The 18,374-nt window shown below is 38.4% G+C and overlaps 1 protein-coding gene across 1 annotated transcript in view; it reads right to left on the minus strand.

Annotated features, from left to right (window-relative positions):
- WDR72 (WD repeat domain 72) overlaps positions 1-18,374 on the minus strand; it is a 189,647-nt gene that overhangs the window by 150,058 nt on the left and 21,215 nt on the right. The window contains exons 5-13 of the mRNA XM_044980416.1: positions 18,028-18,202; positions 16,938-17,014; positions 14,096-14,215; positions 12,879-13,024; positions 12,427-12,523; positions 9,370-9,511; positions 8,616-8,861; positions 6,018-6,238; positions 3,993-4,188 (exon numbers count right to left, since the gene is read on the minus strand). Of these exons, the coding sequence (XP_044836351.1) occupies positions 3,993-4,188; positions 6,018-6,238; positions 8,616-8,861; positions 9,370-9,511; positions 12,427-12,523; positions 12,879-13,024; positions 14,096-14,215; positions 16,938-17,014; positions 18,028-18,202 (1,420 nt within the window). The remainder of the gene's footprint in view (positions 1-3,992; positions 4,189-6,017; positions 6,239-8,615; positions 8,862-9,369; positions 9,512-12,426; positions 12,524-12,878; positions 13,025-14,095; positions 14,216-16,937; positions 17,015-18,027; positions 18,203-18,374) is intronic.

Consider the following 18,374-nt stretch of genomic DNA (forward strand, 5'->3'; position numbering starts at 1 on the left):
GAAGGCTGTAAAAGTCATGTAACTTCATAAATTTGGGAACTAACTTCTTGCACCAAATTTCCGTAAATGTGGGATGTAACAATAATAAATTATAGCTTCACAATTGTCACCAACATATTCTCTTTGGTCATACATATCCAAAATAAAGCACTAAAAATGTTACATTTAAAAACTTTCCCCTTGATCCACCTACTTGTGACTGGGTATTGCAGAACACAGAGTTCTGCTCTGATATACCTTCTGCAGTCACTTCATTTTCATTGAATTTAAGTTCTAACAAAATTTAGCCCTTAGTATAGAATGAACAACCAATGATATGTAGTCTCTTTCATACAGGTAAAACAGGCAGTGTTGGCGCTTTCAACTCTGACTTTTCTTCTTTGTATGAGTTTAACTTACATTCTTAACATAGTTCTTCTGGTTTAATTTCCTCTTTTAAAGTATTTTTAAGTATTTCATTGATATGCTGTAGGGTCTGAGTTTCCTTAGAATCCAATAGCATGTCGATAGCCCCTTTCAGATTTAGCTGAGTTGTGAGCTTTAGCCTTAATTCATATTCATAGTATATTCTGTAACAGCTCCTGAGAAGCTATTACAGTGTATCCTGCAAATACATATTAACAACAGCACAGATTGCATATTATGGATCCATAGTAACAAATACATACTAAAAATGTGTATGAAAAATAAATATTGTGAATGCATAGTAGCAGTTTTTAAGAACATTAGCATCTCAGCTGTTTTATTTTTAATATCCAAAGTGATTAACCCATGATATGAAATAATCCCTTGTAAAACTTATTTTAAAAAGTATTGTAGCTGTGATTGAGAGAGAATTACAGCGAACATCAAGAAAGTGTACTTTATTTTGTCATTCTTAAACATGAACTTGGCCAGTTTTACTTCAGAATGCTTCAAATGCACACAATAATTTTCTGGTTAAGATATTGTACGCCAGGTTTCATCTCCAAAATATATTTGGGTGTTCTGGTTCTAAAATCTTAAAAAAAAAAAAAAAAAAAGATTTCTATGGGAAATGTTGACAAATCTTTATCCTTCAGAATTAAGGATTGGTAAGCATTTCCTAGAATACCACCCTCATAAGTTCCAATTACATTCCTTTAAAGATGTCTTATCTCAGTCAGATGAAAGGGGGCAAAATTCTACCTTACGTTCTTTGCACACTCAAAATTCTCACTGACTTCTACAGGAGTTTTAGGTGAACAAGGAATGCAGGATTGGGATAAAAGGGTGTTAAGATTTCTCTAATTTTCTCCTTTAAAATGTCAGAATTTACCAACAACTACCACATAGTGGTAGGTAACTATTTTTATTTCCCTATAGTTACAATAGGAAATTAGTCTCAGATTCTACTGCGGGTAAATGTTGATTTTTCTACTGACGGCCACTGTGTTAGTCATTTGTGGTAAGAGGCATCAACTTTTAATTTCTTGCTCTCATCACCTTATTTGCTCCCATTTTTTAAAGTACAGTGTGTATGTAGCTTAAAACTTAAAAACTTGTTTTTTTAAATGCATAAGCAATAATATTTTTATGAAGAAAGTGCATAATCCTGTGCCAAGTAGTTTCAGTCTTAGATTTAGTGTCACAGTGTGACATTTTTCACATAAGAGAATGCCAACAGTACTTGAGGTTCAGTGAGATCTCAAGATTTACAAACTATGAGGTGTAAACAGATTTGCCCAGTGCTGAATTCTGAGTAAAAATAATTGAACAGTAGGAGCCTGCAATCAGATAGGCATTCCATAGCAAGAAATGGGAAGGAGTTAAAAAAAAGTACCCAACATCTTCTATGCTTATATTACATAGAAGTGCGAGTGCACTTCAAATTCATTCTGATTTTAAAAGGCATTACCAGTTTCAGAGCTATTGTTCATCTTTAAAATGAAGAACATAACTAGATCCAGTAATATCTCTAGAACCAGAATGGAAGTAAATGCATCCATTCTACATATGCTTCTGTTTTTTTTTAATTAGTTTAATATGTAAACATATTATATTCATGGCTTGAGGGAGCAAAGTCAGTAGGTGGGCAGGAGTGGTGCAGTGGTGGACAGCATTTAAAAGCTAACCAAAAGAAGTGAGTCTTGAGAAGGGTGGGAAAGGAGGAGAATGAGGTTGCATGAAACACAGAATCAAGAAGGTATTACAAGTGTGATGTATAGTGGAAGAAAAAGAGGGGACCAATACAGATCGAGGGTAATGTAAAGGAGTGACCAGACAGGCAGAGGGAGAATGTTTTGAAATCTACAAAAGCTCAAAAGGGAAGAGATGGCTGAGCAGGAGGGGGGAACTAATGCAATCTAATGTGTACCTTTTTGGAGGAAAACCCACAGAATTTGGCCTGTCAAGCACATATTTACAGAGCAGACTTAATGTACAATAAAAAAGGGAATCTTAAACATTATAGGTATTAATCAGCAACTACAGTTAAGAAAAAGTGCATAACCAAATAAAAATATGAATGGAGAAGTGTAGCATTTTCAAAACCTCCTAAGTGACTCCAGAGCACTTGAAAATTGCTTTTGAGAATACGACTCTTAAGCGCCATGTTCTCAAGTCACTGAGGCACTTTTGAAAATTTTATTCCACAACCTTTTTCATTGCAGTAGGATTAAAGCTGTAAATGTAAGCAGCAGTTTTAAGTCTTTTACTCACAGAACAGCATATAATAGCACAGTAGAAAATAAATAAGCACTACACACAATTTAACAGTCTCCTGAGGTCAGTGTGGCTCTCCACCTCAAGAGCAACATCTTTTCTGTTTCTTTTGAACAAAAAGATGTAATTTAGAAGCATTTTTAAAACCTAGATAAAATATTTTTGCACAATATGTCTTCAATACTGGAAAAAAAACCATACCGGTTTTGGAAAAAAAACATAGTTTTCAGCAGATTTTAAATGCTAATAACTTCATTTTAAGCTAAGCCAATTTTTTTTATTAAGATTCAGTATATTAGAGGAAAAATAAGTACCATATGCCTTGGCAGTTCCTATCCTAATTACTCAACTGTATTAAATAGCTTACTAAAAATCCATGTAGTATATAATTTATGCAGTCTGCTTTTTGCCAAGTACTTCATTGAATATTGGTATTTATCACATTTAAACAGGGAACTCTGTCTAAAATGGGTACTTTTTCAGGATAGCCTTTGACTTAGCTATATTAGTTTGTAGAGCAAAATATCTTTATAAATGTTGTGAATTAAGTTTTGTATAGTGAATTTTGTAACATTATATTTTCCTCTAGTATTAATTTTCTTTATTTTACATGGCTTCTAAACTCATTATGTACTCTTTTTTTCCACAAGATGTGTTGTCACTTGCAGAGATAAACATTGTATTGCAATTTTCAATAACATTAAAGCTTCTAATAATTTTAAGTCTCTCAACATTCAAATAAGTACATTTACCATCCTTATGAATCAGCAGCCACCCTACTGAATCACCTGTGAATCCACAATTTAAGCTGAAATACTCAGTCTTAGTTTTCCCAACTCCACAGTTGTGAGAGTTGCAATTAATTATCTTCCATTATTACTGATCATCAATTAACTCAAAAGGTTGCTAAGATTGTGAGTGTGCTGAAGAAGGCAAAATGTAATGACATAATTTGAGATTGGTAGGACAGTAAATTTCGCTCTTGTTAATAATTAAAGTAGATAACTTATGTTTTTATTTATAGCTTCCAGAAATATCCGGCTCACTTCTCTGTACTGCAATATCAGCTAATCATCTGCTTGTCAGGATCTGACTCAAGCGCTTGTATTTTATTATTGACATACTCTGTATCACATGAAGCCTTTAATTCTTGCTCATTTATAATAAAAAAAATTTAAGTTTCTAGTTAATAAATGTAATCTGTTACTATCTTTGCATGGCCCCACTACAGATCTGGGTACATGTAACCAAACATCATAGATTAGAACAAAAACTAATTAGCGAGGGCTGAACAAGAAAAAACACATTACCTGTTTCAATTTCCCAAACATAAACGGAATCATCTTCGCATCCGACAATTAGCAGATTTTCAGCAAGGTGCCATTTTATCATCTTCACAGGAAACAAATGCTTCCTGGCATGTAAGAGACATACTCTCTCCTGAAGGTGTAGAAGTGCTACTGAATGATCACTGCATATACAGCACACAATCCTGTGCCCGTTTAGCTGCAAAAACATATAAATAACTCAATTTTATGATTATTTTTTATTGTTTTTATTGTGGTAGCACCTATGAGCTCCAGTCCTGGACCAGGAGCCCATTGTGCTAGGCACTGTACAAACAAACACAAAAGAGTCCCTGCCACAAAATATGTTCATTTAGAAACTAATGTTACATTTCAGCCTGCATTCCAAAACTTGTTTAAAAAGATTAACTATAAATTTGATCTCCAAAGGAAAGATACAATCCAATTGCATGTGTATTTGGGGGAGGGATAGCTCAGTGGTTTGAGTAGTGGCCTGCTAAACCCACAGTTATGAGTTCAATCCTTGAGGGGGCCATTTAGGGAACTGGGGTAAAAATCTGTCTGGGGATTGGTCCTGCTTTGAGCAGGGGGTTGGACTAGATGACCTTCTGAGGTCCCTTCCAACCCTAATCTTCTATGATCCTCTAAAAAATCACACACATCAACAGGTGGTCTATTAAAGCAGCAACTATATAATCAAATATACTTAGTAATAGAGCTTTTCCCTGGAAATAAAAAAAAATGAAAATTTACTTTAACCCAAATTGCTATTCATCTGACATAAAATTATGTCAGTTCTTATGACACAAAGGCCAAAGGCAAAATATCACCAGTGCAAAAACTGGGTATGTTATAATTGCATTTTGCACTATGTGGATCTGTTCCTGTAAAAGCCTTATTTCAACAAGTAATCCTTACTGACACAGGGTGGAACTCACCCTCGGGTAAAATTCACCCCCGTGCAAAGGACCAGAAAAATGCCTAGGTGCCATGTAAGTCCAACACAACCCCTGAAAACAGGGCTTAAGAGATCAGGTTACTACCTTTTGCCACGGGGTGATTTTCACCTAGCAGTGCAGAGGGCCAGCACAAGGCCCTATGAACCAGTTAAGCTTTAAAACTCTGGGTACATGTAATTTCTGCCCCAAATCCTAGTATTTACTCCTGCGGCAAGCCTGAACCACCACCTATTCTATCGTGTCTACTCTGCTATTTTTAGTTAGCTAGCTCAAACAAAGCTAGCACATGTATGTCTACCCAAGCTGGAAATTATACCTCCAGCTGTAGTGTAGATGCACCATAAGTGGACCTTGTGTAGTAAATAGGTTATTGCGCAGGCCCTTTGAACTAAGGTGTATTTCACCTTTAAGGGGTAAAATCCTTGTTCCATGGACTTCAGGGGCGTCTCATGTAAGTAAGGGTTTGCTGTATTGAACCCTGTACATTTCAAAAATGCACAAGAATATTAGAAATTAAATAGTACTAGAGCTGATGGTCCATTCTGAAGTAAAAGATTTTCTCATGTCTAACTAGATGCTTTAAAGACAAAGGCCAATAGAAATTTGCTAGGTATCAAAACAATCAAACACACACATTTATACATAACTGTTATTGGCCTGATTCTCCTCTCATACAGTTTTTACACCAGCATAACCATTGACTTCAGTGGAAGCCACTTCAGATTTACACCAGCATACATAAGTGAGAAGAGAATCAGGATCTATGTGCCCTCTGGCAATTATGTTTATTCAGAATTAGTTCTCTCTAAAAATGCCACATTCAGACAGGAAAGTCTTGATTCTCCACTCCAGTTCACCAGGTTGATGACTTAATGGGAACTGCACTGATGTAACAGTGGCGTATCAGACCCCAAAACAGGAAGTCGATGTAGATCTCAAACAAAACATAAAGTAAGTAGTTAGTAACTAGGATTTAAGTTACAAATAAAATAAAATTATTACTGTACATATTACTCCCCCCGCCTTCCAAAAAAACCCAAAAACCATCATTTACTCTGTCTTTACTTACTCTGTAGTTCTCTGGTGATAACAACAGGTTCATTACTGGACCAGCTTGCAGAGTGAATTGATGCAAAATTTCCTCCGTAAATATATCCCACCAGATCACACAAGAATCTTGGCCACCTGACACCAGCCAGCTTGGATCAAACCTGGCTGATTTACCATGTGGATAAAGTAAACATGTAACACTCCTGCTGTGGCCCTTAAGAACTTTTGAAGGCAAAGGATCTGTAAGACAAAAATGTTAGATAAATGATTTCTGCCCTTTACAAAAAAAACCAAACCAAAACAAACAAACAAAAACACCTTTACTATATGTGTGCTTGCAGTCAGGAAATCTGTATGATGAAAAGTATTCAAGACTAGAGTTGGCGCTAGGCATAAGCAGACTAAGCAATTGCTTAGCACCCCGAGCAGCTCACAGGGGTCCCTATTCGCTTTAGTATGTGTTGTCAGGGGAGGGGTCAAAAATATTCCTGCTTAGGACCCCCAATGGCCTAGTACCATTTCTATTCAAGAGCTCACTCCTAAATGAGTAAGAGTTTTAGGCCAATATAGCCCTTACTCAAGATCAAATTCTTTTCTCTATGCCACAAAAGACACACAACAGGAGCACTGATCCACAGCTCCTGAGCGGCTGCCACTCTGCTATATTTTTCCTTTTTGAGAGGGGAGTCAGAGGTAGAGGGGACTTGAGAGGAGAAATGATCAAAAGGAGCAAAGCCCAGGATCTGCAGGAGGGAACCCACTGGATCCGAAACCTTCAGTACCTCTCTCAATTACAGAAAGACTTTGGAAATGTCTGCAATGCAATGTCAGCCTAGGGTTAGAAGAATCTGAGTTAGCAGACCCTGGATTTATTACCCTAGGGTTTGAGCATCTCCAGTCATTTGTAACCCCAGGTTAGAAATTGTTGAACCCTGTGTCCCAGCTTGGAGCACCAGTATCCACACTGCATTTGAGTCCTACCTACCACCCATATTCCAGACTTCCTTGCATCCTCGCAAAATGTGGCCGCTCTAGTCTTTTGTTCATGGTGCAATGTGGGAAAACTTGACTGTTCACCAAACTTGACTGTTCAGAGGAATCGTGGGGTACTTTTGGCAGAATCCCAGAGCACGAGTCCAGTGGGGCTGCATCTATACTGCAAAGTAATAGGGCTTGAACCCTGGCTCCCAGCTTGACTCAGGCTTGGATCCTCCACCCCTGTGGGGTCTTGGAACCCTTTGTCTGAGTTCTGGGTTAGCACAATTTGTGTGTAGACAGAAGAGGTATTAGGCTTGAAGCTGAGTTCAAATGCTGGGCTTACATTGCAGTGTAGACATACCATCTGTTTCTTTGCAATATGTCACAGCCAGCTCTCGTGTATATGAACAAAGCATTGGCTGTGCAGAGCTGGGCTCTAATGCAGTGGCTGCAGAGGGGAGAAGTGGTTCAGTGCTGGTGGGGGAACATACTCTATCATTTTCCCCTTGGCACTCCCTGATCCTCACCCAAGGGCATAGGGCTTTTTCAACTGTTCAAGTGGAGGGGAGTACAGGGTCTTCAGTCTTACTTGGGTAAAACTCTCAGTAAGCAGGATTAAGTGAAGACTACAAAATGTCTCCACACATTTTTAAATACAAACAAAACTTAGGACCAGTCTCTGAAAATGCTTATGACTAGGCATAGTGTTTATGATCCCAAGTAGTCCTACTGGTCCTATTTTCTTATCAGGCCTGATTCTCCTCTCAATTACACCAGAATAAAGCCAGTGTAAATGAGAGGAGAATCAGGCCTGATAAAAAAATTCATCACAGTAATGAATCCACGCTCAATTTCAAGTATTTGCACAATCAGGCTCCCACTTCTTTAATGGAAAAATGCACCTGGAAAGAACCTAAGGTGCATCAACATATGCATATAACAAATTAAAAAGTGACTTTATTGTATTAAAAATAAAAAAAAATCAAACCCAACCAAAACACACACCAAGTTTTAAACACCTTCTGAAACTGGAGCAGAGGAAACATTTCAGTACTTCCAAGATTGAAATAAAGATTCTTTTACATATGCTCTGAAATTCAGGATTAAAAAGATGTGCTATAATCTAGTATTATTTTTAATTAGGGTTAAAATGACAATTCATAACAAAAGAAGCGTGGATATAAAATACCATTCAGAAGAAGCTAGTCAACCAGACCCTGCACTTCTGAAAATTAAAATAAATTAAACCAATGGATTGGAATAATTTAAAGGCAAGGTAACATGACCCATATTTATATTTGACTTACAGTGGCAATTTCTTCAGCGATACAATGAAACAGTGCAAATATACAGACTGTACAATACTAAACAGATGATTCATGGCAACATATCCAGGGGAGAGCAGTATAAACATGTATTTGTTCATGAGAAACAGTATTAAATAAAAAGGAAAGGGCTCAATTCTGCCCTTAGTTTCATGGCTGCTGCTCTCAGCAACACCACCAGGACCAGGACTTGTGTAACTGAGGACAAAACTGAGCCCTCATGTCCCTACTTCCTTCATCCTTTTTCATTTAGAGGAATATGAAAAGATGCTTGATTAAAAATTAGAGTAAGTAGAATTGCATTAAAAACGTACGTTTCAGCAAGGAAATGTCTTCTAAAATTCTTGCTTTGACAGCATGCAAAGCAAGTGTTATGAAAATTTTCCCATCTTCACACCCACACACCAGCTTATCAAGGTTGGGCACATATACGGATGAAGTGACTGCTGCACTTTCGGTCCCATCTTTAGTTGCACAAATATGATCAATAATGCCTTCCGACATAGCACGATGTTTGTCAAAATCGTCCTGTAGAGTCCAAGCTGCTGCTATTGGGATCTCTAGCAAAAATGAATAGTCAAGAATAATTCACATGAAATTTCCAGGGATTCAAAAATAGAGAACAAGTCAGAGAAATGACTGATTGTAAAAAAATAAATAATAATAATAAAAAGCACACTTGCCTCCCTGACCACCTCCTCCCAAAGGGCCTGTCTTTCATCCTGTGATTTGGAACAGTAATTGCAGTTTTTCCACACCAGTTGGATCACATGGTGCCTCAGCGGGGTAACCTCCATGCACTGGCCTATGCAGACCCAGCGTGACAGCCCTTTCCATGGCATTTTGGCCAGGGTGGGCAATCTGTGCAAGGATTGTGCCTATGTTTCTCCCCTCCAGACCTATGCATGACTTTATTGGTGTGGAGAGCCTTGTGTTAGTTTTACAGACCAGAGATTAATTCTACCCTGAATGACTAGAGAAGCTCTACTTTCCCGGGTGACTTTTCATGAGAACTGAGGTAGCAACAATGTAATTAAAAATTGCACAAAATACAGAAAATTGCCTAACCTTTTGGAGAACCATCATGCGTCGACACTGGGACATCAGGAATATGCCACAAGGTGATTCTTCCAGATGCTTCTCCAGAAAAAAGAATCTTATAGAAAGGTTCCTTTCTTTCATTCATAAAGCCCATAACAAAAGGAAAACTCTGTGACAAAAATAACAGCAACTAGTCAACATTTCCATATGAAAAAATAGATTAAGACAATATGGTCTCTATTGCAAAATAAAACTATAACATCTGGAAATATATCTGTAAAAATAAAGGGCTGAATCCTCAGCTGTGGCTGAACTTTCCTCAGCCAGTGACTGCTCTAAAGCCAGGGGCTGCTCTAAGTTGCACTGGCTGGTATGGCCCTCTTAAAGGCCACTAGGAACACTGGGACTGCCAGAATGCAGCATTGCTCTACCCATGCTCTTGCCACAAGCTATACGCCAGGCCAGGAGTTGGGACTGGTGGGGAAATGCTACCCAGGGTCTACACCACCTGTGAATTCTTCTACGCCAGGAGAATCCGCAAGCAGCTTGTTAAGTGAACTTTCTGCCTGCTTTGTGCTGCCAGTTTTGCAGAAAACAAGCAGAATGGGGGCAGGAATTGAGCCAAAAAATTCAGCTGATATAAAACCTAAATTATCTTCATAACAAACAGAACAAAAAAAACCTGCATTCACAGTAGATTATATGATACAAGAGAAAGCAAGTCTGGGGACAGTGTTTTGGCATAAATACTTAATGACCTACAGTGTCATCATTTACTTCACCTGCAAGAAGTTACAGGGTATATGGCTATAATATAGTTGAAGAAAGCAGACTTGTTACTGACATCTATCAACAGGTCTCTGCTTATTGTGTTTCATCATTAACAGTTACTGTACAATGCTGAGAGAAATATATGTGGAATGCAAATGCTCTGTTTATTGATAGCTGAAGTCATACATTCTTCCACTCGTACTGGGAATCTATACACCCTCTTTAATCAGGGACCGCTGAATGTAAGGACTAACACATATGATACTACATACTCAATTCCGGTGGTACCCAAACTACAGGCCTGTGAAGCATTTGACAGTGGATGCTCTCATGGTCCTTATTTCCAACTTTTAAACTGCATTAAAATACAGGTGAAAATACATTAACACTGAGATTTTCAAAGGCACAAAGAGTCATTAGATGGATATCTAGCTCCTACTTAAAAGTCAATGAAAGCTGAGCTTCTAACTCTTATTTTGGGGGAAGATTCTCTAAGGCACAAATAACATTCTCATATCACTTTTCCATATAAGCAATTGTTGGAGTTGCAACAAGGATGTTACATGATTGCAAATGGGAAGAGAAGTCCACAGAATTATAAATATGGGTCCCACTATGAAAAGATTTGGGAACTCCTGCTCTACGTTATGATGTAGCACTTGGAGGTCGAGATGTACAGCCTCACAAGCTACTTTGACGTCACACACTCAATTTTGCCATAAAAATCACCATGGATTTTGCCATGAAGTTAATTAGACAGGACAAAGCCAAACATCAAAGAATAAGAACAGAAAATGGATAGAATGTGGATACTTGAAAGCATTATTATTATTTTTTAATTTGTTGGAAAAAATAATACATAAGCTGCTCTGCCATCATAGTGACACAGTTATTGCTAAGCCATGTATTTTGGCTACTTCTCTTCCTTGATGGTCTTTATCTTTTGACATCCTGCAACAATTACCCTATCTGATTTTAGATCATAAGTGTGTGAGGGGAAAAATAAACTAATGGCTAGTGCCCTTCACATAAAAAATTATACCTGTCAGGTTTAGGAAAACTATGCAGCAAAAGTGGTGTCTAAAATCCTTTACCCAGCAACAAAAAGGAGGGACTAATAAAAACCTCACACAAGCCTGTCTATCTAATAGTGCTTTTGGTGGAGTGCAAATAAAAATATGCCTTTCTCTCATAGTCCTGACAAATAGTTTAAGGGCTTGATCCTGGTCCACTTAAGTCAACATCAAAAAACCAAAATTGACTTCAACAGGAACAGGTCCCACATACTTTTTCATAGCCAAATAATAAATAAGTAAAATTCTATAAGTACTAAGTCTTAGCCTTGGTCCAATGGTTGCTGTTCTTACTCAGACAGAATCCCTGTTAAAATCAATAGGGTTTTGGTTTTTGCCAGAGTGGGGACTGCAGTAACCAATCCTTTATTTGTATCTTTCAATCACTTAATTTCTGTTCGTTCAACAGGCCATCATCTTCTCTAGTCACACAGAGAGGAAAGCAACCATTTAGATGTATTCTTTCCAATAGTGGAGTTGATTTGAGTCACGCTAGTCTCAAGCTAGTAACTAGTAAACTCGCATTTGACACACATCCAGACACACACTTACAACTGGAAGTATAAGGACTCTTGATCCATCTGACTCTTCAATTTCCTCTGTACGAACTTCCCTAAACTTTAGAAACAGCTTCTTAGGCCTTAGGTGCCAATCCTGCGAAGACTTACACATGTGCCTAACTTTACACACTGAGTACTTCCAGTAAAGTCTGCTCACACTGGGAAAAAAGTTAAACATATGCATAGGTCTTTGCAGGATCAGGATAGGAATCTCTGTATAATGTAATGTGTTCAAAGACCTGATTACAAACAGTTTGTGGTGGATGCATTTTGTAATGAACTAAGAGAGTCCTTGGGCCCAGATAGTTATGCATGTGTAGTCCTATTGACTTCAATAGGAGAATTCACATAAGTAACTTTTTGCAGGATTGAGCCCCTTGGGTGTAAGAAATTCTCAATATTCTACCTTGCCTTTTAAATTTTAATGCAAATTTTGAAAATTAACAAAAAAAAATCTCAACAAAGAGCCTTTTATAAAATACAAAGTATATCGTGAATTCACCATATTTGAAAGTCAAAATTAGAATCAAGGACTAAGCCTTTTTTATTATATCAATACAACAACTAAACCCAGTTTTACTCAATTTCTTAAATGTCCAGTTTCCTGAGAGTCTGTCTGGTCATTACAAGGAAAATATGAAGCAACTTTTGAAGCTCATTGTACAACATTCTCATGTTACCTTATTTTCTTTCACATAAGTGGAGCAGAGTAAATGAGGATAAACAGTTTCTTTGAGCACTTTTCCATCGGCAGGATATATGCTTTTAGAATGCCCACTGCATAATTAAAAAGAAAATCAAATGCTTTAGAAATTCGTTTTTTTAAAAGCAGATTGGTTGCATCCATGATTCTCAAGTTCAGCTACAGTTGTTGGGTAAGTAATTACAAGTGATTTCTTTTTGAAACCACAGCACCAGCTGCCCAAGTTCTACATGGCTAATCTTATTCCTGTATCCCCTGCTGTGTCAAACAAAGACTGGGGGCTGTCAAACTCAGGGTAAATCTTCTAGTGCCAAAGTATTTTTGTTCTGGTTTTTCATCATTTGTGACATGCGGGGATTTTCCATAATAAACCTCCCAAAGTTCATCTTGTACCTGAACTTTTTGTGTTCATTTCCAATCTGAGCCCACCTGTTCAGCAGCTGGTAGATGTAACTGTGACCATCTTCCGTCCAGATGATGAGTCTCCAAGCAGCTAGCACTTCACCACCAGCAAAGCACTGACCACTTTTGTTGAATTCAGTGCACAGCAAGGAAAAATCACAATAATCATAGACCTAAAGAAAGAAAAATGATAGATGAACATAAATGAATATTATAATGTGTTTCCTGTTGACTATTTCATTTTAATGCAAACACTGGGTTTGAGCAAAGATTCAGAAAGTAAAGTATTTATGAGACTGTTTTTATGGTGTACATTCAGACCACCCTATTACATTCAATGGGGTTACACTACTGTTAAAACACAGTAAGATCAGAATCAGGCCACATGATTCTAGGAAGAAAAAACTGCCAATTAAAATAAAAACAACATTAAAGGCTTAAAGGTAGAATTACAGTCAGGGGTTGGGAGGAGGCAGGGGATTTGTTTTGTTTGTCATTACAAAATTCATCCTCTGTGTAACTACATTGAGTTCAGGAGTGAATATGGCCCATTAGAACAAAACCTTCAAATTTCCTCTTGGGAGAACTTTTACATTCCTCTGTTAATATTATTTAAAATATTGATAGTTCTCCTGGCATGATCACACTACATATGTAGCTTCTTTAACCCAACACTGTTAGATTTGCCCACAGTTCTGTCATCTGGGACACACATTTCTTCTTCACCACAGATTAATTTAATCACCAAAGACAAAGCATGCAAACCCACATCTTTCCAGGAGCGCATAGCAGAAGATGGCTACCCCACTCCCAGCTCCTCTGATAACACATATGCTGCTATTCCACAGGGCCTCCTCTCCTGCAGTTGCAGGAGAATGTAATGCGGTGGTCAGGGGGGCAGCATGTGGTACGGTCTGTATATTGACTTTCAATGGGACTTAGGAACCTAAGTCACCTTTGAAAATGAGACATGGGCACTGCAATACAGAGCAGAGCACAGCATTAAATACCTTTAAAAATCCAGGCCTTTATCATCTCAGCTATGCAATTAAAATAACTGGTGAAGAAATGGAGCAAGCAGTTTCCTCTGATATCCCAAATAGCTAGTGAGCACTGTTTCATTTGATTTAAGGAGGAAAATAACTACTTACATATAAAATCAGTCATGTTCACTTTTCCAAAATGCTACTGAATTGCTAACAATGTTGTATAGGAAGCATTAAGTACTATGTGTAATGCTGTACCTTCCAACAGTTTGCGAGCACAACTAAGAGGAGTCTTTCTGTGTATGTGCAAAATCTTATTGCTTGGCAGTTTGTACAGTCCAGAGCTTTGGATTCTTGTTCATATACACTTTGTCTCTCCTAGATATTAGAGGGAAAAGTAGTAGTATTAGACAAACAAGATATTCTGGATCTTCAGGCTATGAATTTCAGGAAAGAAACCAGCTATTAAAAACATTTTGTAAATACATACATTGAAAATGCAATGCAAACTTTAACTTTTCATTAAACAGTGACTTGGGGGTAGGATTCATGGTCCCTGTAGAGATGATATGCATTCTGTGGGGACTGCCTTCATACTCTCATTTAAAGGAGTGGCAATGAGGGTCAGGGAGGGATTGGATCAGGGAAGAGCATAGGCAGCATTGATAGATCTGCCACTATGAAGATGCACTAGCCATTGCTCCATGTAAAGCCAACAAAGCCATACCAGTCTATAGGCTTGCAGTTTCAGATGCACAATGGCCAACGGGATTCTTTTCCTACAGCATAGTAAACAATAGTATCGGCACTTGAGTTGTATGCTGGGTAAATGATCTTGACTTAAATTAATACTTTCCCACCACTTTTAGGGGTCATTATATTCCTATCCTTTTGGATTTGAATTCATGAATGGCTTGCAAAAGAAAAAAATCCTACTTTTTGCCCTTTTCAAAGTGAATATCAAAGGCTCACTATCAAGGCTGACAGGCCCAAAATAGTTATGTTGGAATTATTTTTATTAATTATTGATCACATCACAAAATACTGACATTTTCTGCCATGAAACAATCCCCCTCCCATCATCAATCCTCCACAAGAAGGTCTACAGTGGTCAGACAATCTCAGCTGTTAAGTTAAAAGCAAAACAGCCACTATCACAGGCAGGAATGTCATGGCATCCTCTTACTCACCCTTGCAGCTCCAGGAGGGAATTACAATTGATGAGAATTGTGCTCTCTAGGTATTTGAAGGAGCTGTAGTCTCACTAACTCTGAACCCCTCCCATTTCAAAGGGCAGAAAAGAAAAGGGTCAGCATAATACCTACATATGCTTGTGTTATGTCTGTTTGTGACTGATGGCTGCACAGTCACTCAGCTTTAACAGCAATAATTTTAAGGCTGCAGCAGCACTAGTTATCTAGGACTGATATACTGAATGGAAATGTTAACGCAGACTTTTTATAACAATGACCGTGTTTTTAGAAGTGACATCAAACTTGACAGCATCTCTTTAAGGGTCTGATCCTATCAATTAATATGCACCTCCCATGAGGTGCTCCTACATTAAGGTACTAATGTAGCTAAGAGTACTCTGGAGAATGGCGGTGCTGAAAATGTTGCTAGTGTGGCTAAAAAGGCAACCTTCCTATTTTAAGAAAAGGATTATACAAATTTGAATCCTTTATTAGTGATAGTACTAATTTTTTTTAATATAACAATATAAGTGTTGTGGATCTCATTACCACAGGACGTTGTTGGGGCAAGAATTTAGCAAGATTCTAAAAGGAACTGGACATGTATGTGATATCAAGAATACCCAGAGGGCATGGCTACACTTGCAAATTTGCAGCGCTGCAGCAGAGTGTGAAAACACACCCTCTCCAGCGCTGCAAATTGCGGCGCTGCAAAGCGCCAGTGTGGTCAAAGCCCCAGCGCTGGGAGCGCGGCTCCCAGCACTGTACGTTATTCCCCACAGGGAGGTGGAGTACGGACAGCGCTGGGAGAGCTCTCTCCCAGCGCTGGCGCTTTGACTACACTTAGCGCTTCAAAGCGCTGCCGCGGCAGCGCTTTGAAGTGCAAGTGTAGCCATAGCCAGAGTTATAATAAACAGCAACAAAAATTTTGAAAGGGATATTAAACCTTATGCTTCAGGATTTAAATCAATCCCTATCTATTAGAGACCAAGATTTGAACTAGTATGGGGGCCATATCTGACACAGGGTTCTGACATTTTCCTCTGAAGCATCTGGTTCTGACCACTGTACTAGACTAGATGGGCTTATGTCTGCTTCAATCTGGCCATTTTTATGTTCCTGTGTGGTTACAAAAAGCAAGAAGTTGAATTCATCCACATTTTAATGCTATTGATGTCAGTGGAGTTACCCATGGATGAATTTGGCCCAATCCATCAAAGTCCTTGGCGTAAAGTACTTGCAGATTATGTGGAACAAAAAGGAAAGCTAGGACTCCAGTTCCAGCACAAACAGGTGTCAGGGCAGCTTTGGTGAGAATATTAATATTCATAAACTGTACACAATAAGTACATTTGAGGAGAGAGGGGACACTTGACACAGGGTGGGTGAAAGGCTGTTCCAAATGAAGAGGATAGTATGAAAGAATATGAAAAGTAGACAGTGGAAGAAGGAGACAAAAATAGTATATAGGAGACAGAAAGAAGGACCAAGAGAGCATACAGGTAGAATTATGCAGAGCTTTGTACATAATCTGGAAGGAGGGAAGAAGGGGTTTAGAGGAGGGAGTGACAAGAAAGGATTATGATCTTAGCATCAGTGTGGAAGAATAACAGGCAAGATGTAGGAAAGCCAGAAGATGATGCAGTAGTCAAGGCAAGAGATGTACAAAGACATGGACTAGTGTTTAGTGGATGGATTCTAAGAATTGTATTGAGAATGAAGAGATAGGGCTTAGTAAGAGCCTCGGCCTTTTCAACAAACATGCTTACAAAAATAACTGACTCTTTAATACACATTCACAAGACATTATGTTCAGATTCAGTATTTTTCTATCCTGACAATACTTCCATGTTCTACATGTTACATTCATGTTTTAGGTTAAGACTTCATGTTTCATGCAAACTGACCTGTATACTGGTCACTGATGAGGATAGATCCCATACTTTAAGATCTCCAGTTACAGATACTGCTACTAGTGAATCTTCTATAAAAAGGTAATACAAAGCTGTTTAATATGAAACTAAATTTGAATCACTGTGACTTGAACCAAATGAGACCACAAGTACCACCAATGTTATCTTAGTGCACACTGGAGCTCTGTTTTGAAAATACCCACTTTAGTCTTTTGGACCTGATGTTCCAGACTGTACACACAAAACAGAATGTCTAATTTGTATGTGCAGTCACTGTATTGTGCAGGGAAACAGGGTCCTTGTATACAGAAATGCTCAACAATGCACTTAACCATCAATCTCATGTGCAAACAGGATATTTGATGAAGGTAACTGTGTGAGCAAACGAGGTGAATAAATGCACAAGCACTTTGTTAATGCAACTGCACATAAACCACAGGCAGCTCCAGGCACCAGCAAGTCAAGCACGTGCCTGGGGCAGCAAGCCACGGGGGGCACTCTGCCGGTCGCCATGAGGGCAGCAGGCAGGTTGCCTTCGGTGGCATGCCTGCGGAGGGTCTGCTGGTCCCGCGGCTTCGGCGGACCTCCCGCAGGCGCGCTGCCGAATCCGCGGGACCGGGGACCTCCCGCAGGCAAGCCGCCGAAGGCAGCCTGCCTGCCGTGCTTGGGGCGGCAAAATACCTAGAGCCACCCCTGACATAAACTCTTTTGAAAATCAGGCCCTGAACACATATAATCTCTCTAATTTCACATTCAGATAATCATTGTCACAGGCAGCCTATTAATTGAGCTAATTATAAGCAAAGTGTAAGAAAATAATTCTTTCCAGCTTTCAGGTTTCTGCTTAAGAAGCAAAACACAGTAATTTGAGTCTGATTAACATTAAAATGTAAATATATCTTGAAATATCGATATTGAAGTATTTTACATCCTGAACATATTTGTGAAACATAACAATATATTTAACTAACTATAATTAAAATATGGTATAGAAAGAATCTTTAGGCATTTGCTGCTCTATATAAAAACAAGACATGACTGGCTGGCTTAAATGCTAATTTCTGCATGTCACTACTATATGTACCTTGAATCCTTGTGGAGTGAACAATGCACATGCAACTGATCCAGTCAGAAGACTGAAAAGATATTAAAGTGTGAAGAACAGCCAAAGTCTTAGCATCAATAATGAGAACATCTTGATATTGTCCACAACACAGAAGCCAGCCATCTCCTGTCATTCGGAAGGAGCAATGGTAATACTGTCCAAATGGAATTAAGCAAGAAAAGGTTAACAGAGAGAACTATACAAGTTCACTTGGATATTATTTCTGGCTTTCATACACACCATTTTTTAAATTTTTAATTAACAAAAAGTATTTTAAACACATTAAAACATATTTTTAAACTGCATCAGAATCATACAGGTGAGCC

Source organism: Mauremys mutica, chromosome 11 (assembly GCF_020497125.1).
Source record: "Mauremys mutica isolate MM-2020 ecotype Southern chromosome 11, ASM2049712v1, whole genome shotgun sequence".
NCBI classification, from domain to species: Eukaryota; Metazoa; Chordata; order Testudines; family Geoemydidae; genus Mauremys; species Mauremys mutica.